Raw genomic sequence first — 24680 nt, 5'->3', positions numbered from 1 at the left:
ATTTCATCTCAAGTGTAATGGGACCGCTGATTTCAGCCCCATCACTCTAAGCTTTATGTTAAGTTTCCTTTAATTTGTGATTGTTCTGACATCATTTACGCAGCTGGTGGTTAAACTAAAGCCATGCCAATCAGTTCTGCAATATCTGAGAGACAGGCACTAAGCAAAAACTAAATCCTCACCCTCTCTAGGAGGCTCATTTCCTGGAACTCTGGGCTTGTGTTGGCCAACCGTTGCAGGGTGTGCGTTAGGTCATACGTTGTTGAGAAGTAAAATCCATCCACGCTCAAGACGTGACTAAGCATTGATAGAAATACTTTATTGTCCTGCAACTGTTGAGAGGAGAAAAAAAGAACAGAAAAGCTCATTTATTATCATAGAAATATCTCATTCTTAAGCTACCACTACTTTTTGAAGTGATGAGATGAAGTTTGCTAGTGGTCTAGCATCTAGCAACACATGACATCACCCAGAGATTACCATACAAGGAGGAAATCATGAGATTGCAATTTTGATACCAGTTGACTGATAATTTACAGCTAGCACACTGCACCCAAATTCTGCAAGAACAGTGGAGAGCAGAGAACAGTTTTCCTGTGAGGTAAATAGCTACTCATATTAACCTAATATTAATGGCTTCTTTTTCGCTTGGAAGTCACTAGTTTGGGGTTTTTTTGACTGGTTTTCAGGAAAAGCCAAATGAACCCACACCCCCAAAACACAACAAGATGGTAATGGCAACATGAAAGGAAGTATATAACTTAGTGTCAGGACTACCCCAATAATTAATCCATGTTCAGGTTCAAGTTTTGATTAACTTAATTCCTTTCCTGAAAGAGCATTAGATGACCTTTCAATTCCATTGGTTAGACACCTTTATCTACTCTTTCTCAATCCACAACATAACTTTTTTAAACACTCTTCATCCTTTCCCTCCCTCTCAAAAAAAAAATCAATTCTTCCCTGCAGGGTAATTACGTAATTGAACAATTCCATAAATTAAGCAGGAAAAATAACTAGATGATGGCAAGGAGCATATTGTAGGGGCTATCAGAATAACAAAGCTATGAGAAAGATTTAACAGGAGGACCACAGTGGTTTTGTGAACTGGCTCAGGAAGCCTGCTTTTATGCAATCTGTTACAAAGCAGCACTGAAACACCTCTGCAGCACGCCAGACAAGCAAAGCCTTCACAAGAAGGGTCCTCAGAGGAGGAAAGAGGATACAGGACTTGAGCTTCTTAAATCTGTTTGTAGTCCCATCACATTAGGCCCTGTGGTAACGGACATTAACATTCCCCCACACTCCCCTAATCAGTACACCTACCTGAATATCAGCCTACCTGAATATCAGTTAAGTGCAGCATGGTCTTTTTGTAGGAGAGGATGTCAAAGTCTGTTGCTTTCCAGATTGCATGACTGAAAATTTCACCGACTTTTTTCTTTTTTGTTATTACAATAAGATATGTGCCTGTAAACCAGAAGAAGTAAAGTTGTTTTGTTTTTAAAGCAGATGCACATATTAAGAAAAGCAACCTAAAACCACACCAGAAAACTAAAACCAACAGGAAAGAGTGAGGTTTCTTCAATTTACACCTCGGACTTTATGTTCTTACCAGTAGGGGCGTAAAACAGAAATACCCGCTTCTCAGCTCAGCTATCCACTTCTCTATGCTCACGGATCCTGAGCTACTCATTAAGTTTAAGGAATTAAAAAAAAATAAATAAAAGATCAAAAAGAGTGTCAGCTACTCTTACTTCAGACCAGATCCAGTCTGAGTCTTTAGGCTTGCAAATGCACAAAGAGGCCAGTGGATGTGGCCTGGAAAGCACAGAGCAAGTCAGAATTACATAAAAGTAGGCATGCTTTGGAATCCAAAAAGCCTATTCATCCTACAAAAAAAAAAAAATATTTATCCCAAGAGATTCAAAACGAAGCAAAGGGAAGAGGGTTTCGTTTAATAATTTAAGATAGGAAGTTTGCCATTTTTCTGGTTGCACAAATAAAATAAAACAGATAATCATGACAGTTCACTCAAAGCAATCAATTTACACTTGTTGGTAAACACTTCTCACATCATGTTTATTTGTGGCAGTGACTGTTCCGATCTGAACACTATTGAAATACTTAGAAAAAGCAGAAAGATTATTCTTACCTTATTCTACAACTCCCTAAAATTTCAAATTATTCCAGCCTGTCCTTTTTGTTTTAATGTTGAGTTTTCTTTCTATTTGTAGAATAGTTGGAAAACAATCATTACATGAACAGCTGCATCTACTAGTCTATCACCCTCTTGCTCAGTTATTTGTGTACCAAGATTATTAATTTAAAGCCAAACTTCACAACCCAGTATTTGACTATTGCATCAAATCCTGCTGCTAAAATTAAAACAGTGGCAAAGATGAAGTAGATGAAGTTCTTTGCATGCATTTGAAATGCATTCCTTAAAACTCAACAAGCTGCCAGTTCACTCTACCTTTAGAGCAGCTACAGGTTTAAGAGGTATGCGAACATTCATGATAAACTGCATCTGGACACCTCCATCCTCTACCAGCCACAACGGAAGTCCACCATACCTCACACTTGCAAATACTATTTCTGTCTTTAAAGCTTCTCTAGCAATATATGTTGCCTAAGTAGTTTCTGTTTTCCTTACCAGCCACCAATCGGATTGTTCCCAAAATACCATATATAGGCCTTGTAACAGCTGAAGGGGGAACATCTTTCTTAACTGAAAAGCAGAAGGAAAAAAAAAATAAATCAGAATTTCAGATAGCATCTTTCATTACTGTATATGAAAACTATTCAGCTAGGTTTGTTGAAGCTTCTTTTGCTGGAGACTCAAGCATAATCAGCAATGCATTAGAATTTCAAAGCCTGATACAGGGTAGGGGGAAGGTCGTTGAAGCATGCTAACCCAATTTTTCATTTTGGTTTACCAAAATAGTCATTCAATTGAATAAAATTAAGTTCATTACATGACAGTACAGCAAGTAGACTCCTCAATTAAGTACTGTCCTGCCACCTTCCAGAAACTTTTTGGTTTGAAGTTGCCAAGACATCAAGGACAAACAAGCCATAAATGCTTGTGTCTTCTGAGCCTCAGCCTATTTCCATTTCAGAAGAGCTGTTTTAGCTTTGCAGAGAGAGACTAAAAAGTATCAACAACAGCACAGACGTGGCAAAGGATGCAATATCCCAAATAACATACCAAGTGATCCAAAAGGTATCCAAATATCAACTAGAAGTCCCAGCATGTTAAACTTTCATCTATCCACATTTCTAGAATAGCAGAAGTGACACTAGAGAAGTTTTACAAAATGCCTCCAAAACACTCATACCAGAGTTGGGCATTTTTCCAGAGCTTGGGAAACAGAGGAAGACGGCGCTTGATTTTTCCTTTGCTTTAGACACCTTGTAGGTTCATTTGATAAAACACCAGTAATGAGAACAGATAAAGACTAATAAAAGACTTGGGTCAGCTATCTTTACAGTTTTGAAGGGACAATCTTGAAGGAGAAATTGAAATATTTTACTACAACATCAAAATTAACAGTGGGCTGGGCATGCTGCTCTTACATGAGGTATGCAGGAGACCTAATAAAAGGAAGATAATGACTGCTGTTCGTATATTACTGTAGCAGTTCTGTCTGGCTAGAGAATGCTGAGGTATAAAAAGGGAAGTCACCCATTGCCTTCATTTCACGTTGACGTTTAATGCAAGTTCTCTGACTGTTTTTATGCATTAGTTTCAGGTTCTTAAAAAAACTGAACTAAAATTTTGGAGACCTCAGCATCATTACACTTCAGACCACTTGCATAGACATTTGAATTCAGATTTGCAACAGTACTAAATCTACAGTGAAGGTTTTTTTTACTGTTCTTCCTTCTAAAGGCTTTATGAAGATTCAAGCTTCAGTATTAAATAAAAGACAGCACTACAACAATTTGGCAAAAGCTGCAGAAGCCAGGGCTAAGCCCTTCCCATATTTAATCTTGGACTTGTAGCACCAATCGCTACCCCCTTGGATGAGTCAGTTTTTACTGTTGAGATGCAGTCTTACTAAAAACAGGCAAGTGCTATCATGCTGGTTACCCACAGCATCAATCCCACAATGAGAAGGCATTTCAAACTTCTTTGCAGGACAGAATTCAAAACACTATTTTAAAATAGTAACTAAAAATAAAAACAATTCTTCCAGTATCAATTTAAGGTTCTGAAGGTCTTCCGGGAGTGCCTAATGCAAAATAAAGAGAGGCCTATATTGAGAAATATCGGTGAGGAGAATACCTGTAAGGGTGACTTCCGTGGAGACTCTATCAATAGCAAGCACATCATCCGCTCCATCATCACAAGCTTCCACATAGAATTTCTCTGGTGTTATATGCCTTTAACAGAACAGAAAGGAAAAAGGAATTTGTTTAGCAACAGGTATGTTATGTTTGTTTATATTTAAGTTATTCTTCACCAGGTGAAGAAAGAGCAATCTTAAATTGCAAAACCAAACTTCTCACGGCATTGCAACTGATGTTGACCACATATTAAAAACAAATCAAACTAATCACTTTCTGCAAAAGACACAGCTGGTTTAGCAATTCTTACTCAAAACTGAAAGTTAAAGACACTGAAGTGAATTTGTGTACATAGTGGTCCACTTGAAATTTGCCACTTAGAAACCTGATAAGCCAAAAAGCAAACTTCAAAATAAAAACATCTTTAATTGAATGTTTTCTAATATGTCACAAATTAAAGCACCATATCCCTGATACAAATCTAGTAAACGCAAATATTCTCAAAGTGATAAAACCAACTGTTTCACATTACGGTGTTCCAAGTATTATGAGAAGCCACTAGAAACAATACAGGAAAAAAAAGCAACACAGAACCATTAATGTCACACACGAGTTAAACGAAGCAGGTGTCTCAACATTACTGTTCCCCAGGTCTATGTGCCCCACACAGCGTAACTGTACCCTCACCATCAGACACTGCATACAAATTACACACTGGAATCCCCAACATAAGAACATGGAACTTACGCTGGAGTGGGTCCAGAGAAGGGGCACAAAGATCAGAGGGCTGGAGCACCTCTGTATGAGGACAGACTGAGAGCATAGGGGTTGTTCAGCCTTGAGAAGAGAAAGCTCCAGGGAGACCTTACAGCGACCTTCCAGTAGCGGACTACAGGAAAGCTTAGGAGGGACTGTTTACAAGGGCTTGTAGCGATAGGACAAGGGGAATGGCTTAAAATTGGAAAGGGGAAGATTTAGCCTAGACATTAGGAAGAAATTCTTCATGATAAGGGTGATGCAACACTGGCACAGGTTGCCCAAGGAAGCTGTGGATGCCCCATCCCTGAAGGCGTTCAAGGCCAGGTTGGATGGGGCCTTGAGCAGTGTGGTCTGGTGGGAGGTGTCCCTGCCTGCGGCAGGGCTGTTGGAACTGGATGATCTTTAAGGTTCCTTCCAATCCAAACCCTTTTATGATTCTGTGATCCAGTTCAGACTTTATACTTATCTTTCCTTTAAATAGTGTATGCAGTACAACAATAGACATAAAATTAAACAGTTTTCAGAAACTTTCCTTAAAAATACACCTGAGATACTTGCAAGAAGCCTGACATATTATGCTGTGCAAAAAACCACAAGGCTTATGCAGAAATGACTTGTAGCTGTATACAGGAAATGTTAAACAACCAACCCCAAACATTCCTTAACTAGTGTTCTAAACTTTCAATTATCTTTCTTAATTTAATGCTTGACAAGACTCGGGGTCACAGTTAAATATCTTGTTCTGGAAGCTTATTATACAAGATAGATATTTTTAGACTTCTCCCTAAATAGATCTTGCACTTCTTCGCATCTTTCGTATATTTTTAATCCTTCAGAAAGCTGAATTAGAATCCTGATTTAGAGCAGAAGAGCCGTTTGAAAGAGGTCTAGAATATCACTTAACATGTCTAACACCCCACCCTTCACCCACTAAAAGCAGGGCCAGCTCCTAAGATCATCCAACATCAAAGTTAAACCCTATTTCTTAGGGTGTGTTTCGACTGTCCCCAAGGATGGGGATTCTACAGCCTCTCTTGGCAATTAGAGGAAAGCCAGAGGAGACCAAATGCTGAACTGAACAGAAAAGAAAAAAAACTACACACGAAACAACAAATCCGTAACAACAATCTATAAAGCAATCATCAGTTAACTGTTCATCAGGTAATTTAACTTTAAAGGAAAATTAGAAACACATCAATAGTATTCCCCTTGTACATCAGCTTTCTTAGTCTTTCATGTACACATATGAAATGCTTTATCTTTTAAACTAAAAACATCAGAGTAAAAATACAAACATGCAGTTCATCAAACATGGAAGCTTTAAAACCCCTACTTTGCCTTTATTGCTTCTGTTTTTGATGAAGTGCATATGTGCACCCCTGGCTCTTTAAGGGGGTGTCATAGCAATAATCATAGAATTGCTTGGTTGGAAAAGACCTTTGAGATCATCAAGTCCAACCATACCTGTCCACTACTAAATCACATCCTTTCACACATCATCTACCTGTCTTCTAAACATTTCCAGGCATGGTGACTCAACCACTGCCCTGGGCAGCCTGTGCCAGTGCTTGATAACCCCTTCTGTGAAGATGTTTTTCCTAATATCCAATCTGAACCTCTCTTGGCACAGCTTCAGGTCATTCCCTCTTATCCTATCACTTGGGCAAAGGGACCAACACCCACCTCTCCACAACCTCCTTTCAGGCATTTGTAGACAGTGATAAGGTCTCCCCTCAGCCTCCTCTTCTCCAGGCTAAGCAATCCCAGTTCCCTCAGCTGCTCCTCATGAGACTTGTGCTCCAGCCCCTTCACTCATTTTGTTGCTCTTCTCTGGACACGCTCCAGGACCTTAAGGTCTTTTTATAGCAAGGAGCTCAAAACCGAACACAGTATTCGACACGCGGCCTCACCAGCGCAGAGTACAGAATCACTTCTCTGGTTCTGCTGGCCACGCTGTTTCTGACCCAAGCCAGGATGCTGTTGGCTTTCTTGGCCACCTGGGCACACTGCTGGCTCATGTTCAGCCATGGTCAACCAACACCCCCAGGTCTTTCTCTGCCAGGCAGCTTTCTAGCCGCTCTTCCCCAAGCCTGTAGCGCTGCACGGGTTTGCTGTGTCTCAAAAGCAGGACTCTGCACTTGGCCTTGTTAAAACCTCATCTCTCTGGCCTAAGCCCATCGATCCAGCATGTTCCAATCCCTCTGCAGAGGCTCCCTGCCCTCAAGCAGATCAACACTTCCTCCCAGTTTAGTGTCATCCACAAATTTTCTATGGGTACATTCAATCCCTCGATCCAGATCATTGATAAAGATACTGAATAGAACTGGACCCAGCACTAAGTCCTTGGGAACACCAATTGTGACCAGCCTCCAGATGGATTTAACTCCATTTACCACAAGTCTTTGGGCTCAGCCATCCAGTCATTTTTTTTACCCAGCAGAGGGTAAATAATGGAAGTAGTTTTTATGGTGAAGGGCTTACAACAACCTTACACAGACAGAATGGGCAAGACAAGCTTAAGGACATTTATAAGCCCACCATTTATTGAATAATTTGAAAGGAAATCAATCAGTCAGAAATGTATTGCTAGTTGGCAGGAGACTGTAGTAGACTTTTTTTCCCGCAAGAGAAAGCTGCAGCCACTTAACTTCCCTTGGTTTAGTCAGTCAGCTTTTTCTCGGAAGTCAGTTGACACACAAGACTCCGGATAAAAAACTGAGGAAAAGACACTGAGAAGTTTAACATTGGACCTTTTACACCTTTAACACAGACGCTTACGCACTCTTCTCATCTGACTGTCTTTAAGCAAAATAAGTTGAAAAAAAAATCTTTTAATATAGCAGGTTGTCAAATAGTGTCCAACCAAAACAGCGAAAATGATAGTTTCAGTTTTTTAATATTCTGTATAGAGAGCACAATACAGACAAGACTGAACATACAGAGCACAATTGAGCATTTCCATCCATGATCAGTAATTTTAAGAGCTGATCTTTTCGCTATAAAGTGCGACAAGGGCATGACTGCATTCTAGTACTGACACTGTGATGCACCTGCGTATTATTTAAAGCCTATTTTCAAACAGCTGAGAAAAAGCTTACAGGTGTAGAATATTTGTTATATGAATTATTATTCTATTTACTTAACAAGAATAATAACTTCCCCCTGAAGAAAACAAAATCTTTTACTCTCATCATCCACAAGTTAAGAAAAAAGATAATTAAGGCTGCCAGTTCAAATTATGCCTGGCCTCTCAATGTGTCTTCCACCTTGCTTTGCTAGACCAGCCCCCAGTGTATTTCTCTCAAATCCTAGCCCATATTTTGCCTCCTAACACTACCACTGCCCTTTTAACAGGTTTCTGTCACCTTTATCTCCTCTTACACAATGCCTGTACATTTCTATCTTTGCTTTAACTAAGTTTTATTCTCAACCCACAAATGAATAAAAACTTTGCATCAAAATCCTCCTTCCTACAGTCCTCTCCAAGCCCAGATTTGGTGACAAAAGCTTCATGGAGATGACAAGACAAGCAGTCCCTGTTTTCAGTTCAATGGATCAAACTGGCTGTAGGCTTCAGCAGCTTGCAACACACTGGAACAGCCTTGGCATCAACTGTTTTGGGCTTTGAGTGGTTTTTGTTTTGAGGTCTTCTGCAGGGGAACAGGAGGAAATCAGGTTGCCAGACTATGAAGTTGAAAGAACTTAAATAAATACTTCTCTGTTAGGATCAGAGAAGTAAGGTTGAAGTTGGATGATCTCTAAGGTCTCTTCCAACCTACTGATTCTATGAGTCTATAATCACGATTAAAAAATGCCTAAAATACAACTGCACAAGACCACAAACTGAAAAGCCTAATACACTGCAAAATGTCAAATCCTTGCTTTAGAAGAAGTGGGAGAATTCGTGCTCTTTAATTTTTTAACAGAAAAATGATTCACTTCATCCTTGCTTCATTTGAGTAAACAGTTAAAAGCTTTCTAAAATAAATATAGTCAAAGAAAAGGCCAAGACTTAAAGAGGTTTCAGCCCAAATGCTGATTTAAACTTACCAATTTTCAGAACTCATGGGCTCATTCTCATTTAGATGACCTTTTCAATCGAAAGATTGCTATTACTAAGATGATTGCATCCTACTTCTCTTTCAGGGAGGAAGCTGTGAACACTGCATTCAAGAATGATGTTTTTCCACAGGCTCGACTCAGTACCATATCTGTATGTCTATCAAAAGCTTAGAAAGATAACGCACATGCTTATTTTACTAATCTGAGAAGAAGACATTAAAATGCTGAAAGGATCATTCACAATGATCAGGAATCTGCAGACAGATTAATTCTGTTCCTTTAATGAAATAAAGAACAGATGAAAGTCCCAAGTGCTAGCATTATAACAAAAATAAAGAAGAAATCAGTATTTTCTAGAAGCCCATAATCTCTGTAGTTACTTTTGACACTAATTTTCATACACCAAGCTATATTCTGCTTTTGCATAACCTTCATATTTCACGTGATTTTTTCTGCCTGGCTACGCTATCACTGCTGCCTATAACCATCTGAAACACCAAGAACTCTTAGCAGCAATATCTTGCTTCCACTACAGCACATAAAGCCTTCACAAAAGCTGAGCTCCTCCATTACTATGGACTATTTCTCATTGTTGCTAAAGAACAAAGGAAATGGAAATAGCTGACATCAATAGCATAACTCATCGTATTCAAGAAAAGGAAAGGTATTGAAGCACCGCAATCACCAAATTCAAGTATTACTCAAGGTGACTTGGGTCTTGTTTTGAAAATCTTCTCCAACTGAAACTGTGTGGATCACTGGAAGAGATAAAGCTACTCATTGACTATATTTCACCTCTATATTTCAAAGGTGAAGGGAAAAAAAAGTATCTGCAAGTGATTTAAGACAACCTAGAAGGAAAACACAGCACAGTTACATGTCAGGCCTTGCTTTGAGTTTGGATGTGGTTTTCGTTTGGGGGTGGGTTTTGTTTTTTTAAAAAAGGTACTTCTTAATTATTTCTCCTCACATTGCTGAATAAGCAGCCAAGAGGAGAACCTATGTAAACAGAGTGCACAGAGGATTTTAACTACCTTGTCTTTAAGAAGCAAAAAGAAAATTCAGTAATACTTCCACTGAAAATTAAGCCTTTTGATTTTCTAGTTTCTTTAGTTCAGGTCTTACCACTTTTGAGAAATCATTCTGGTTGTTGATATAAGTGAGGACATAGTACTACTGCATTGTATTGTGGTAAAACAAAAGAAAACTAAATGGCTCTACTGAAGTTAGTCCCCACACTCTCCAGAACTGGGCTAAGTACTGCATTGCAGCATATATTTTTGGATGCAAGAGGCATTTTTAATGTCCAGATGAGAGACAGTTCCATGTGGGCCTGAGAAGAGGGGGAAAAAAGGACAAGAACACCTATGCCTAGCTGCAATCTAAATGAACGTTAATTCAGAATCTCTTATTTCTGTAGTTATTTCAGTAGTATCCAAGTCATCTTTGAATAAAAGACATTTTCCACATTCTCACAGTTGTGTCTGAGCAAGGTTCGTGTTAGGTCTAGAGTAGTTTAGTCTCCAAAACTTTCTGAAAGTTTCTACTAAAGCAAGGATACTTTGAAATTACCTTAAAGCAGGAAGTTTCAAAGTTTGTGGTTTTTTCTTGTTAGCTACTTGTATTATGAAAGATTCTATACTATTCTTAACTCAGTTCAGGTTTACCATATATGCCTGTGCTTCGTGAGAAATCAACAGAGGAAGTCATCCTACCTCAAAACCCTAGAATTGCATCTTAGGATTTTCTAAGAAAAAACATCTTTTGTTCTAACTGACCACTTTCAAGGATCTCTTTTTAAAGATGCTTCCTTCTCTTTTTAAGCCATTAATCAAAACGAAGGTTGTCCCATTCCATCACCCAAAGCAAACAGCTGCCTTACAAAAGAAAGTCATGATTCCCAACACAGAAACACAGAAGAAAAAATAAAAACATTGCGTATAACATGTATGAAGTCAGTTTAATTTACAGTTAAGTAAGATAGCCTTTTTTTAGCTTGTATATTTATTGTGAAGTTTCACTTGATTAATTCTATTACAAAGCTGTAAGGCACATCATAGAGATGATGCAGAGTTGCATCTCACGTTTTATTTAGGCAGATCCTGCAGACAAGAATATTCCTGTGTCGAGATACAACATGAAAGAGGACCCATCATGCTCTAATGGCCACTAAAGACTGCTTCACTCAATATCACTTAAGCCTTCTAGGCCTCAACAGCCAAACCCTTACTTCAGTAATTGATTATTTCACCATAAATACTTAACATTGCTCTAATGCAGGAAATTTTGATGTCAGTCTCTAAATACTGTAATGAAGGAAACAAAAAGTACATCCTGTACCACACAGCAATGCATTTGCTGTACTCAAGATGCCAAAGTGGTCTGCAGTAAGGTAAAGGAAAGACACTGGTATACGCCGAGTCCCAACAGCACATTAAGTAACAGTGCTAACATGCTGCTAGTTTCAACACTCCAGAGATTCTAGATTTTCTAGGTGAGCAGGTGTGCTAATTATATGTCTACAATAAATACTACTCAAAATACAGCTCAAGGAACTGGAACATCTCCCATGGAGCAGCAGCTACTGCAGGGAAGAGAAAGGGAATATAATCCCAGGATTAAAAAAAACACTAATGGAAATACTATTTAAAAACAAAAACAACAACAAAAAGGTACAGAGTAAAGGCAAAGCTTCATAATAATTATTTTCAGTTTCACTTAAGATGACAAATAATTTACTGCATAAGTTAATGTCCTCCTCAACCAACATACCCGAGCTTCACTATCACAGCCACTTACATTAAGCAGGTAAAAATAGGATGTGTAGCTGTTCTTTATATTATCTACACTGAACACTCCATTTAGAAAACAAGGAAATAAACCAACCAAAGACAACACACAGTTTTGGACCACTCCCCAAATACAGAGAGGTAGAAGGCACTGTGTTCAAGTGCAGTAGCTACTGATGACTGAGCAGTATATCCACAAAACACGTGGGTAGGAGGAGTTAAATTTGAAACACAGCTCCTGTTGGGAACCCACAGGATACTGAGAAGACTATCAGCAAGATAAGGCCTCATCCAAGCATAAAAATAATAAATAAATAATAAAAATAATGATTTTAAGTGAGCCAAAACAACAGCCAGGATTCTCTCTATTCTGCAGACAGCTTTACAAATCAGATTTTATTGATTACCAGAACTGGTAGCTTCACTGTCATCGACTAGCTTGCTACCTGCAATAGCTGCTTGAATTTGTCAATTTATTCTTGAGGCTATGAGAAGAAGTTAAATAAAGTACAGCTGTGACACAGATGACAATTATGAAGAGCAGCTGCCAAGTTAATAGTTTTCCCCAATAACTGCTGATGTAACACAAATAGTTCCATGAGCCCAGACGCCAGACATTAGCATTTTCACTGGTATCACCTGAACTTGACCGATGACACTGGTCAAGGCACAAATGGTTTCAGTCACTACTTTTGATAAGATGTGAAACACAGGAGGTTTGCTTTCAGAGGTAGAATCTGTGATTGGATGTACAGAATGGGATCCCATAGAGCACCACCATCAGTGAAGCTCCATATAGAGCCACCTGACTACCCAGAAGAGGTACAGTTGCAGAGTCTGACTTTCTCATAGTGAGAATAAGAAATCAGTTTTTAAAAAAACAAACACTTGTTACTAGTAAATCCCCAAACTGAAGTCTAGCCTGGATTTCTCAGAACAATCTCCTTTGACCTTGTCAATCTAGTAAGTCTGACTCACTACCCAAATTATGGCCCTGTATCTAAAGATGTTTGGCAGAAAGTCTATATATTGGCAATGCCTGCAAAAACAGGGGAAAAAAGCCTGTTTTTCAGAACAGAAAACAATTCTGTTTTCCAGTTGGTGAAAAAAATTCATGTTAAACTACACTTGACACAGCCTTGTTCTAAAAAGATGAAGACTTAGTTAAAATTAAACTTTAAACAAGAGAATTCTTTACTAGCCTGCATGCAGAAAAGTGCTTTTACTTTAAAAAATTCTCAGTAAGGAGGACTGTGTACTACAAGCCACATAACTGCTACTCATACAACTCACCTTTTCTCCTCTGCAGGCAAAAAGCTCACAAGTTTGGCTTAAAGAAAGACAAACATAGTTTAGGTGACAAGAGGAGAAAAAAAAAGATTACTGCCAAATAAGCAAATCTTTCAGCCATCACTGATGATCTTACTCTCCAGTGTCTGTGTACCCTCACATAGCCACGTAATCAAAATAAGGAAAGAAGCCCAGTGATTTTTAAACACGTAACAGCATTATGACAAACTGTTTATACAGATCCCTACGAAAGATCAAAGTATGTTTCCTCTGAATCCAAAAGATGCCTGTCAAATTAAATTTAACAGGGCATTAAGTACAGTTAAATCAGCCTTAAAAATCACTTTCAAATACTGCAGCCTGAAAACAGCATCAGTAACTCAATTACAGAGTTTCAAGCTAATATTTAGAGGTCAGAAGCCTGGGAATGCCTTTAGGGCACACAAGGACATTTTGCTGTTGGCTTCCGACAGCCATGAATAGTCTTGTGCTCAGAGTACATTTTCCAAGAGTTTCAACCGGCCACTGTGAGGGCTGATAATGGAAACGCCTCTTCGGTTTTAACTTTGTATTGCTTTGATTGCGCAACTTCTTTTGCTGTATAAAGGCAGCAAGCAAACATCTGACACACGCCAGTTCAAAGGGTTACATTCGCCACTGTTTTAAGGTAAAAAAAAAAACAAACAACACAGCAGGAAGGTGAGAATTTGTTTGAAGAAGTCACGGGAGAGTCCCTAAAGTTCAAAAATCATTAGCCGGCACCAAAACCATTCCACAAAAACCCTGTGCCGCGAGGGACTGACGGTGAGGACACTCGACGAGATGAAGTGCTCAAGGATATGGTTTAATAATAGCAGGTAAGTATGGTTGGACTCGATGATCTCAAAGGTCTTTTCCAACCAAACGATCCTGTGATTCTCCTGGCCAGCAACACCGCACACACAGAGCTTTAAGCTAGCATCACCACGCGGGTTTCTGCAGGAGTCGCCCACGAAGGGAGCAGAAGCCAGGCTGGGCTCCCTCCTCTTCGCAGCTCGGCGTTCCCAGGGCAGAGCCGCCCGCAGCGCCACGCCGGGCACAAACCTGTCCGCATTCCCCGCCCTCCCCGTGCCCGAGGAAACCCAGCAGCCGCCACACCAGACCCCGAGAGGGGACGGGACCGGCCCCCGCGGCCAAAGCCCCCGGCCTGGGGCCAAGCCCTTCAGGGAAGCGAGAGAAGGAGAAGGTGGCGGCCCCGGAGCCGCAGGGCGGCGGGACACGGGGGGGACACATGGAGAGAGCACAGGAAGGGGGACACAGAGAGGGGGGGAGAAGGCACCGGGGAGGAGGACACGGGGGCAACAGAAGGACGGGGGGGCTGGGCAACGGGGAAGGCACGAGAAAGGGGGGACACGAGGGAGACACACATGGAGGGGACACGGGAAGGGGGACGCGGGGGGGAGGGGACACAAGAGAAGGGAAAACACGGGGGGCGGCACGGAGGGATGAAGGGACACAGGGGAGGGGGACGGAGGGCAGGGGGACACACGGGGGTGACACAAGCGAGGGAAACACGGGGGCCATACGGAAACGGGAGGACATGGGGGGCGCGCGGGGGAATACGGGGGGGCAGAGAACACGGAGGAGGAGGGGACACGCTGGGGCGAGAAGGGGGACATGGAGGGGACGGAGAGCACGGAGGAGACGGGGAGGGGGACACGGCGGAGGGGGGACACAGGGGGACGACAGAGGGCGCAGGGGAGGGGGGAACACGGGGGGGACGGACGGCACGGGGGAAGGGGACACGGGGGAGGCACGGGGGACCATGGGGACACAGGGGAAGGCACGGGAAAGGGAGACACAGGGGGGCACACAGGAAGGGCACGGGAAGGGGGACAACACACAGGGGGACACGGGAGAGGGGGACAGGCGACCACTGCTCCAGCCTCCCTTCCCGCCTCACTCACAGCTTCAGGCTGGCGTAGGCCGCCGCTGCCGTCGTCCCCGCTGCTGCTACTGCTGCCGCTGCTGCCGCCGCCGCCATTCGCTCCCCTCCGGCCACCGCCGCCGCCCGTGCCCGCCCGGCGCTGAGGGACGGCGCCCCGCACAGGACAAACCTCCTCGCGCGCGTTGCGAGAGCCGTGGGGCGGGGCGCCAGGCAGGGGAGGGGGCCGGGCTGGCCCGCCGGCCGCCGCGATTGGCTGAGCCATGTCGCTCTGGCCGCGCCCCTCGACCAAACGGTGACGAGAGGGGGCGGGGGCAGCCAGTGGGGATTGGTCGGCTCGCGGGCGGCAAGGCCACGCCTCTCAGGGAGGGGCGGGGCCTCAGCGGGGAGAAGTCGCGTTGGATTGGAAGCTCTGGAGCCACGGCCACGCCACCGCCCGCCGTGGCTGAGCTGAACTGTGTGTGGGCAGAAGCGTGTTTCAGAGCAGGGCCAGTGGCGCAATGGATAACGCGTCTGACTACGGATCAGAAGATTCTAGGTTCGACTCCTGGCTGGCTCGGCTGCTCTTTTTTTTTTTCCCCCACTCTCTCTGTTTCTGTTTCGTTCTCCAGCCTGAGGATGCGCCCTCTCCGCTCGTGGGCAGCCTCCTACGGGCACCCCAGCCCTGCCCCTCATGTCGAGGGCTGCCGGGTGCAGGGGTCTCCAAAGCACCCCAGGGTTATCGTGGAATCATGGAATGTCCTGGGTTGGAAGGGACCCACAAGGATCATCGAGTCCAACTCCTCTCCCTGCATAGGACAACGCCAACGTTCACACCCTGTATCTGAGGGCACTGCCCAGACACTTCTTGAATGTTGTCCCTGGGGAGCCTGTTCCAGCGCTCCATCACCCTCTCAGTGAAGAACCTCTTCCTTATGTCCAACCTAAACCTCCCCTGGCACATCTTCCTGCCACTCCCTTATTGGTGGCCAAAGAGATCAGCCCCTGCTCCTCCACCTCCTCCTCTGGTGGTAAGGTCTCCCATCAGTCTCCTTCAGGCTGAACAGATCAGGTGACTTTAGCCACTTCTCATATAGTTTCCACCAACTTTGTGTCCCTCTTCTGGACGCCCTCCAGTAGCTTTATACCCTTTTTATACTGTGGTATCCACAACTGCACACAGTATTCGAGGTGGGATGGCACCAGTGCAGAGTAGAGCGGGACAACCTCCTCCCTCGACCAGCTTGCAATGCTGTGCTTGATGCACCCCAGGACACGGTTGGCCCTCTTGGCTGCCAAGGCTCACTGCTGGCTCATGTTCACATTGCTGTCGACCAGAACCCCCAGATTCCTTTCCACAGGGCAGCTCTCCAGCCTCTCACTCCCCAGTCTGTACATTCGGGGTTGCCGTGTCCCAGGTGCAAAATCCAGCACTTGCCCTTCTTAAACTTCATGTAGTTGGCGATTGCCCAACTCTCTAGTTTGAAGAGATCACTCTTTAGGGCCTCTTTGCCCTCAGGAGTGTCAACAGCTTCCCCAGTGTCATGTCATCTGCAAACTTACTTAGTAAAATTTCAAGTCCTGTATCTTGTTCATTTACGATGACATTAAGAGTACCAGCCCTAAGATGGATCCCTGCAGAACCCCACTAGTGACTGGTCACCAGCCCAATGTAACCCCATTTACTACGACCCTTTGAGCCTGATCCATCAGTCATTCAGTCACCCATTGCATTATGAGTTGAGTGGCATTCCAAGGGCTCTTCTGTGAAGCCCTTGGCAACCCCCCACCACAGGCACCCCTCGGGGCTGACTGCTGCAGAAGAGACCGGCACCCACCTGTGCACCCTGACCTGGGCACTCGTGGGGAGCCCAGGGCTGGGGGTTCAGTGTAGAGCAGGTCTGGGCACCTGCTGCCTAATTTCCAGATGGATTCAGCCCTCTGGGTATCATCCCTCAGTTTGGGGCTTCTCACCTCAAGGAGGGGGAATCCCAAGGTATAATTACAGGTAATCCTATTTATTCACTTTGTTTTAGGTGGTAGCTCTGTGCTGCTCAGACTTTAGCATCCCCTCCTCAGACATGAGGTGGTGTGGTTGGTGATTGCAATGAAGCCTATGGTGGCACCATAGGCTTCATTGAACCTAAGAACCACAGGAACTCTTTCCCAAACCCTCCCCACCACCAGTACATCACAGCACCCTGTGCCTGACCACAGCCTGGTCCCACCCATAGTACATCCCTCCCAAGCTCCTCACCCTGGGACCAGGGTCTCCCCAGAAGGACAATGGAGCAGGGTGGCCTCAGCAAATTCCAGCCATCTGCAAAGGACTAGAAACCCTCAGTGAACCCCACTAAGAAAGATCCCCCCACCCCGCCTCCAAGCCAGTCCCTGCTTTAGCTACTGAGGTGGAGGGAGACGAGAAAAGTAGAAGTAGGGAAACCACCATTTCACAACCCAACTCCATCCCCGCGGACTCTGGGTGGTGAGAATCTTTGTAATTTTAGGAAAGACTTGACGCTGAGCTTTGCTTTATGGTATTGTCTTTAATCACTGAAGTCACAACAGGCCAGCGGCTTTACCCTCGCTGCCAGCCTTCATTTTTTATAAATATTTAACAGCGCAGAATAAAAGAGGACTGTGTTCACAGGTGGCTAAGGTTAGTTATACCAGTACAAATCCTAAAATACTCTCTCCTGGAGTTCAGCCTTGAAGGAAACATAAACAAAATAATTAGTACCGTTCAGTATCGTTAGCCAGGCTCTGGATTTGCGTGCCAGATACAGAAAGCCACAGCCCACGCGTGTGCACCAGGGTCCCTATCTGGCCGTGCACTGCAGACCTGCTGCGTGGGGATGAGGGTTGGTGCCAGCAAGGCTGGGAACTGCAGCCTGATCATCCCTGCATCCCTGTCATCTGCCTTCAGGGGCTCCACACCACGTATTTTCACATGATGACATTTTCTTTCTGTCTCTCATGTTGTCTTAGTGGGCTACTGATGCATATTGACACGCAAGCTTCTGGCTGCCCTGGAAGAAAGCAGGATGAGGGTTTTTATTGCTCAGAAAAACATAATTTCCTCTTTCCTTAGCATGGGTGAGCAGCTCTGGCCTCATGGCAGGAAGATGTCTGCCTGATTGGCTCTGGTAAGTACACCTCGTGCCACTGCAGCCAGCAAGCGGCAGGACACAGAGACAGAAAAGAAAAATAAACACAAAATGCAGTATGAAGAGGGAGGCAAAACCCCTCCCAGTGACACAGGTGCCTGGCCTCAAAGGATGGGGGAAAAAGGATGCGTGTCTGGCTATAGCCCTTCCCTGCCCGCAGGTATTGGCTCCAGAGATGCTACTCCAGCAATAAGCCTGGATCAAGTTGTCCTTTTGCCGATGCACAGAAGGTTGCTCAAAATGCATCTACAAACACTCGGCAGGCGTACAGAGGTGTGAAAGGCAGGTCTCTCACAGGCACTACATGCTGCACGTCCATGTGCACAGACACGACAGTGCACACAATCCCAAAAGCAGGCACAGAGCACGCAGGTGAGGCCAACATGGAGAAGCACGGTCCAGATCAGCATTTTCAAGTGCGGTTCTCCTCAAACCCCCCACTAATAAATGTGCAGGAATACAACAAATAAGAGCAAATCTCCTCCATGCCACCTGCTCCCCTGCTCTCTGTAATCACCCTCCCTCTTTTCCCTACAGCTACTGTATTTTTAAAGTCACGTTCTTCTTTCTTCACGCAACCCCACTGCTTCAGTACATATTTTTGCTTCTTGAATCAAAAAAAATGACAGTGCCTTTCAGTGATCTTTTCAAGGCAACTTTTACACCACTGCAGCTTCATCCACAGGTATGTCTTGTCTGTAATAAAATCAGTCTGCCCTTCATCAATCACTGACTCATGCACACACATTGATTTTCATGTACACATGCAGCCTTACTGGTTTCAGTGGGATTGCCTGCCTCTGCACTTTGTTTAATGCAGATGGAGCCCTTCATGTGATTTTCTTAGCAACCGCAGCGGCGTACAAAGCTGCCGCTTGCATCGACCAGCAGCAGGCTGATATTCAGGTAATTTGGCGGATCAGGTCAAAGCATTCAAGTATGGATGGAGAGCGTGTGTCCATTTTCCTTTAAGGAAGGACCAGGTTTCGCTGTTACTTAAATAACGAAGTGGTAACATTTCCAGGGAAAGACAGACGTGCAAAATCAGGACTAAATTAATGAGGAAGAGCACCCCTGGGCTCTGAACTCACGGGAGGGAGAGGAGGCAGTTGCAGCAGTGCTTACGAACAGACTCAAATACTAAAATTCAGGGATGCCAAATATTCACCCAGTGCTATAAATCAGCACAAGAAAGCACTGGAAGATATGTTACATTCTTCTCTCAGCAGCCAAAGATACCCCTTCCTTTCAAATGGTCAAACAGACCCATACCAGCTCTTAAAAGCCCAGTTTCTCCCTTTCACCTCTGCCATAGCACAGCTGACACTGATGAGACCTCACCATTTCCAGACCAAGGAGCTATCCACTTCGTAGCAAAAAAAACTCATTTAAACCCTGAGAGGCTGGGAAAACATTTTAAAAGCCCTTAAATGAAACTCAGAAACTGAAGGCACACAGACCTCATCAAAAGCTCCTCACTAGGGTGTCTGGAAATGCCATTCCTTGTTTTTAACATTAGCGCAGTATCCTAAACAACTTTGATTAGGTGTTTCTAATGCTTTAAATTACAGAAAAGTTGCTGCTGCTTCTATAACTGGGGGTCTTCCCCAGGTTTTTATGCAAAAATTCCTATTTAAATGTTTCTGCATTTTAAACAATAGAAATTTAACAGCATGATCTAAAAGAAAAAAAAAATCTATTAATCTCTGGCTCCTGAAAACAGGTTTCAGGGAATTCACTTGAATAACTCTTTGCATGTAAGTTACTCATTACCAGCACAATGGGACTTCCAGTGGTCCCTCACTATAAAACCAGTCAGAAAAGCACACTGAGGGATGAATAAAGGCTAACTTTTCATAGCACGTTTCCACATCTTAATAAATAAAAAGACAACAAGGTTCATGTGAACAGCAAAATTCAATGTCTGTCAGCCGAGTGACAAGGAGAATTTAACACATTCTGGTATTATTCTGCAAGGTGTGCAAGGCCTCGTGCCTCCAGCTCCAGAGCTACCTGCCTGCCCATTTTTTCCCTTTGTGGGAGCTGCCTGAAGGCAGGTAGCGAGGGCTTGCAGCTCCACAGATGCCTGGCCGGGGAATCAGAAGCAGGAGGATCCTTCCCTGTGCAGAATGCCCCTGCCTCTCCACCAGACTCACCATCAGTACAGCTGCAGAGCCAGGGCCAAGCAACACGGACTCAGACACCCACAGCCTAAGAGAAAAGGCAGGAATAATAAGGAGCTTAAATGAATTAAAACTCCCAGCTATAAAAGCGGAGCAAGTTGCCACGCACAGGGGAGGCAGGGCAAGGCAGCAGACACTTGAACTTCAAAACTAACAACTCACACGCTCCATTTTCAATAGCTTCACATTGTCATCTTTAGCTCTTCGTAAATAAAGGAAAGGCAAGCACTCGCACTTAATAATTTATACTGGACCTCAAAACTGAAAGTAGGACAGCCTTCATTTCCCCAGTGCTGAGGGATAAGGGACGCCTGACAAGAGTAACAAGACACCCTGTGGGAGCAGAGGCCAAACTTATCTGTTAATACAAAGGCAGCTTCACAAACGGGCTGCTGAGGCTTTCCACAGAAGGAAAACTGCCCTCCCCTTGTCTGCTTATTTTGGGGTTGTAATGAAGGCTGCAAAAGTGAGACAGTAGTTTAAACTGCAGCTTAGAAAGGATATATCAGCCCTGCTAGTGTTTTTCAGATCTTCCTATAAAGGAGAACTGAAAATGGTCTTGAGGGGCTGCTCTAAAAATCAAGAGCCAGCAAAAGCATGAGCCATGTAGTAACTGGGCTTTCACAAACAGAACGAACAACAGGTCAGGGATGGCGTTTCCTGCTTGTTTCCAGAAGCCACTGTTACTTCATTGCCTTTGCTGCCACAGAAGCTCAGACAGGGGAACTGCCTGCCCAGGACCACCTGAATTATTTACCAGGTGTTATTTCCCACCTCAACTCCTTCAGACAATCCTAACATCACAGTCACATCTTGTGACACCCATCATTGGGCCCAGCTGCGCTGCAGGCCACAAGCTGACACAGCATGCGAGGTGAGAGCACTGCAGGATCTGCCCTGGCTGTTTTGTTGCCCTCAGTCCATATTGTCTGGATACAGCACCAGTTATATTTTGTGTGGGTTCCCATCTCTTCACTATCCAGCGTTTGGAGGCCAAATTTAAAGCTCCAGGGAGCTCTCATATTTGGAGTCAATTTTACCTCCTCTAAAATCACAGCTAAAACTCTCCAAATTACACCTGCCCCAGAGCCATGCATACTGCAGTGAGGAAGTCACCTGCCTTAGAGATTTCGGTGACTCACTGAGGGATTACATGTCCCCAGGAGAAATGGCACCACAGACGCAAGCCATATGAAAACTGGGGCTCTGGATGATTTCCAGTGCAGGACTGACCTCCAGCTGTGTACCATCATCCCCATACCGAAGTGTAGCAGCAACAGGCGGAGGAGCTTGCAGCTGGATGGGGCAGAAGGCTGGATGGTCTGCTGGCCCAATCAAACTCCATGCCAAAACCACAAGCTCCCAAGGCTTGGGCAGCTACAGATGTTCCCACTTTGGCCAAGGCAAGCCAATACAGAGGTGTAGGAGGGTGCTAAAAGGCCACTAGTCTCCATGTGCTTTACAGCAGATCCTTGTGCCTCCATTTAATAGCTAGCACAGCAACTTGCATCACTCGAAACAGTGGCCTGTGGTATTTATTAGTACAGGCAGAGACAGGCAGCTTGCTGCAGGCAGCACCTTTGCTGCTCCAGACAGGAACGTGAAGCAGTCCGACTACATGGTGTGAAGTTCAAGCACCCATCTAGCTACATTCACGCTACGGGAAAAGAGGTGGATTCTCGGCACAGGCTCATGTCACCAGTCCCAGTGCCACTGTTCAGCTACTTTATTGTAGTTTCGTCACTAAAAAGATCCTCAAGAATGTCATCCTGTGCTCTATCAATCAGAGCTGAGTGTACATCTTTAGAATGGATACATAAAGATTTAACTAGTTTTCCACACAATACGTCAAAAAAGGTAGGTAGGATCCCTGATTGCATCTGAGACTTTAAAATAAAAGCTTTTTCTTAAACAAAAACTTGGTACCTGTACACAAGAGGCTGCACAGCTTTGGTACCTACAGAACATGCACCGCAGGCACATCACATCTATCTTATATGTAACACACTGGGGGAGCAGAATGTTTTGACTATAAAGCAAGGGGGGGGTCAAAAAGAGAAAAAAATCTGCCTGTCTGCTTTCTCAGCAGAACAGAAAGCAAGGGCCAAACTCGCTAAACCCTTGCTCAGATAAGCTGTTATTATTCATGGGAGGAAATCTGTTTATATCAATGTACTTATTTGAGTACAGGTTGTGGAGCTGGACTCTAAATCCCTGTGTAACAAAGCCTTCATAATGATCTCGAGTTTGTTCCCAGAGCTCTAAATAAGCACCATTATGAAATGGCTTTGTGCTGGGTAAACACCATGGAAAGGAGTGGCCAGGCTGGGGGCTGAGCTGTGGGGACAAGCTGAAAAACTCAGGCAAGCATCTGAGTATGGATAGCTTTTTTCCAAAGCAAACTCTGCAAACAAGAGTGAGACTGGATTTTCCCATTGTCCACGCTTTCAGCATCATGACCTTTCCTTTCCAGATATAATCCGCTATTCAGACTCTGACACAGCAGACTGACCCCAGTGTATTATGCTGACTCACAAGTGCAGGCCCCAAGTCACAGCCTAGCCTGGCTTGTTCCATTTTTTTGTTCTGTTTGAAATGGGATGTCGGCCTCCACCTGCCAGCCAGCATGCCTGGTTTATGCTTGGAGAGCTGGTGTTTTACAGACAGATTTGATACTGAAGTTCAGGGAATTAACTGGAAGGTCTGAGCACGCTATTTTGCACAGGCTCCTTTCTTTTCTTTTCCTAAAGAAGTAAAAAAAGAGAAAGTGTCTAAAAACTCGTATTAAAAGGTTGGTGTCCTTCAGGGAATATGATGAAATGTGCTTGTCAGGAAACACTCAGTAGACTGATAGGATGTCCCCGGCAGGTAGGCCAGGCCCGCAAGTCAGCCCCTGGCTTTTTAAGTGTGCAAGGCACAATCTGAGTTCATAGGCACGACAGCAAGTTGTGCTTTCACTGAAGAATCTTCCAGAATGAGCCAAGAGGAATCTCCAGAGAGCAGAAAAAGGCACATAAGAGTACACTGATCAGTTTAGATAACATGCCACATGTAGACATGGTTTGATACAGCTGGAAGTCACAAGCACACAGACTCTAGGAATCCAGCAAAAATCTCTCATATCCTTTTACAGGAACAGTGCCGACTGGCAAAAAACATGCACAGGAAATCAGCTGAGGGTGAGGAGAGGAAGATCACATAACAAGTCTTCTGTACAGGCTTTCTCATGTTGGCCATGCTGGCTAGTAGTGGTGCTGGTACACAGATGCTGGCGTAGTGCCATTCTCTACGTGTTTCAGATGACAGGAGTGACAAAGCAAATGTTCATCTAGCGGGTAACAGCGATGTCCATCTTCATCATTCAGTTCCATCCCACAGTCCTGCAAAGAGAGACCGCACAAATTATTAGAGCAAGTGTTCATTTTCCAGCATCTAGCAATGCCTGGCTTTCAGAAGGGTCATTTTGTGACAAGGACAGGAGACATCCAGCCAACAACTGCTTCCTAGTAAGTTCAACATTCACCGTGAGAAGGAAAGCATCTGACATCGCCATTTTGAGGGGCAGCCTTGTACAAACTTGTCTTATGCAGTTTTGTTGAATAAGCTTTATCTCATGGTGAGGTGCAACCCTATGTATTTTAAATGTGTTCGTGTCTCCTTACACTCTCAGGTAGGATTCACTTCTTCACATTACATTAATTCCAGTTGCACTGATGTGAAACCGACCTGCTGAATCGAGGCCTCTTTCCACTACATATGAGGAGAGTGAGAGAAGACATCAATTTATTTTAATTCACAGAGCAAAAGTACGTAGGCTTTCTGGGAAGCCCTGCATGGAGACCAAACGGTGTTTAAGAGCTGACATCTCCTGGAATTTTTTTGTGCAGCCTTATCTTTTCTCCAGGCCCAATGACACATTCATCTGCCGTCAGACTGAAGGTAACTTACACCAGACAGAATCAGTCATCATCTTAGCATTTTTGAACAATCTGACTTAGAAATCAGATACACTAATGTGATCTGGAGCTCAAGGCTTCTGAAAGGCAGCAGCAGAACCTTATTAAGTCACAACGTTTCCTTCATTAACAAATACACTGCCAAGTGTAAAAGTGATAATTAAGTCTTTGCCCATAATTTTATGGATAGCAAATGAAATCACAGCTGAGACATTGCTGCAAAAACTTTTGTTCTCTAGGTGAAAATTTCTCAGCTGCTGACAGAAAAGGTTGCACAA

The 24680-nt window shown here is 44.0% G+C and overlaps 2 protein-coding genes and 1 non-coding gene across 4 annotated transcripts in view; 1 reads left to right on the top strand and 2 right to left on the bottom strand.

Moving 5' to 3' along the window:
* Positions 1 to 15297, bottom strand: part of SACM1L (SAC1 like phosphatidylinositide phosphatase) — a 32264-nt gene extending 16967 nt beyond the window's left edge. Inside the window, exons 1-5 of one of the 2 annotated variants that reach the window (XM_054059239.1) lie at positions 15140 to 15297; positions 4292 to 4389; positions 2657 to 2731; positions 1343 to 1470; positions 183 to 332 (exon numbers count right to left, since the gene is read on the bottom strand). In XM_054059239.1, the coding sequence (XP_053915214.1) occupies positions 183 to 332; positions 1343 to 1470; positions 2657 to 2731; positions 4292 to 4389; positions 15140 to 15216 (528 nt within the window). In that variant the 5' untranslated portion in view covers positions 15217 to 15297. Of the gene's footprint in view, positions 1 to 182; positions 333 to 1342; positions 1471 to 2656; positions 2732 to 4291; positions 4390 to 15139 lie in introns of those variants that run through there. The other variant, XM_054059240.1, reaches the window with a different exon arrangement.
* Positions 15298 to 15603: 306 nt separating this feature from the next.
* Positions 15604 to 15676, top strand: TRNAR-ACG (transfer RNA arginine (anticodon ACG)). The gene has a single exon. It is a non-coding gene; the product is annotated as a tRNA-Arg (tRNA).
* A 1956-nt stretch (positions 15677 to 17632) lies between these two features.
* LIMD1 (LIM domain containing 1) overlaps positions 17633 to 24680 on the bottom strand; it is a 36185-nt gene continuing 29137 nt past the window's right edge. Inside the window, exon 8 of the mRNA XM_009571776.2 lies at positions 17633 to 23826. Within this exon, the coding sequence (XP_009570071.2) occupies positions 23689 to 23826 (138 nt within the window). The 3' untranslated portion in view covers positions 17633 to 23688. The remainder of the gene's footprint in view (positions 23827 to 24680) is intronic.

Source organism: Cuculus canorus, chromosome 2 (genome assembly GCF_017976375.1).
Source record: "Cuculus canorus isolate bCucCan1 chromosome 2, bCucCan1.pri, whole genome shotgun sequence".
NCBI classification, from domain to species: Eukaryota; Metazoa; Chordata; class Aves; order Cuculiformes; family Cuculidae; genus Cuculus; species Cuculus canorus.
The sequence above is the reverse complement of the archived record's forward strand: the minus strand, read 5'-3'. Positions and strand labels throughout refer to the sequence as shown.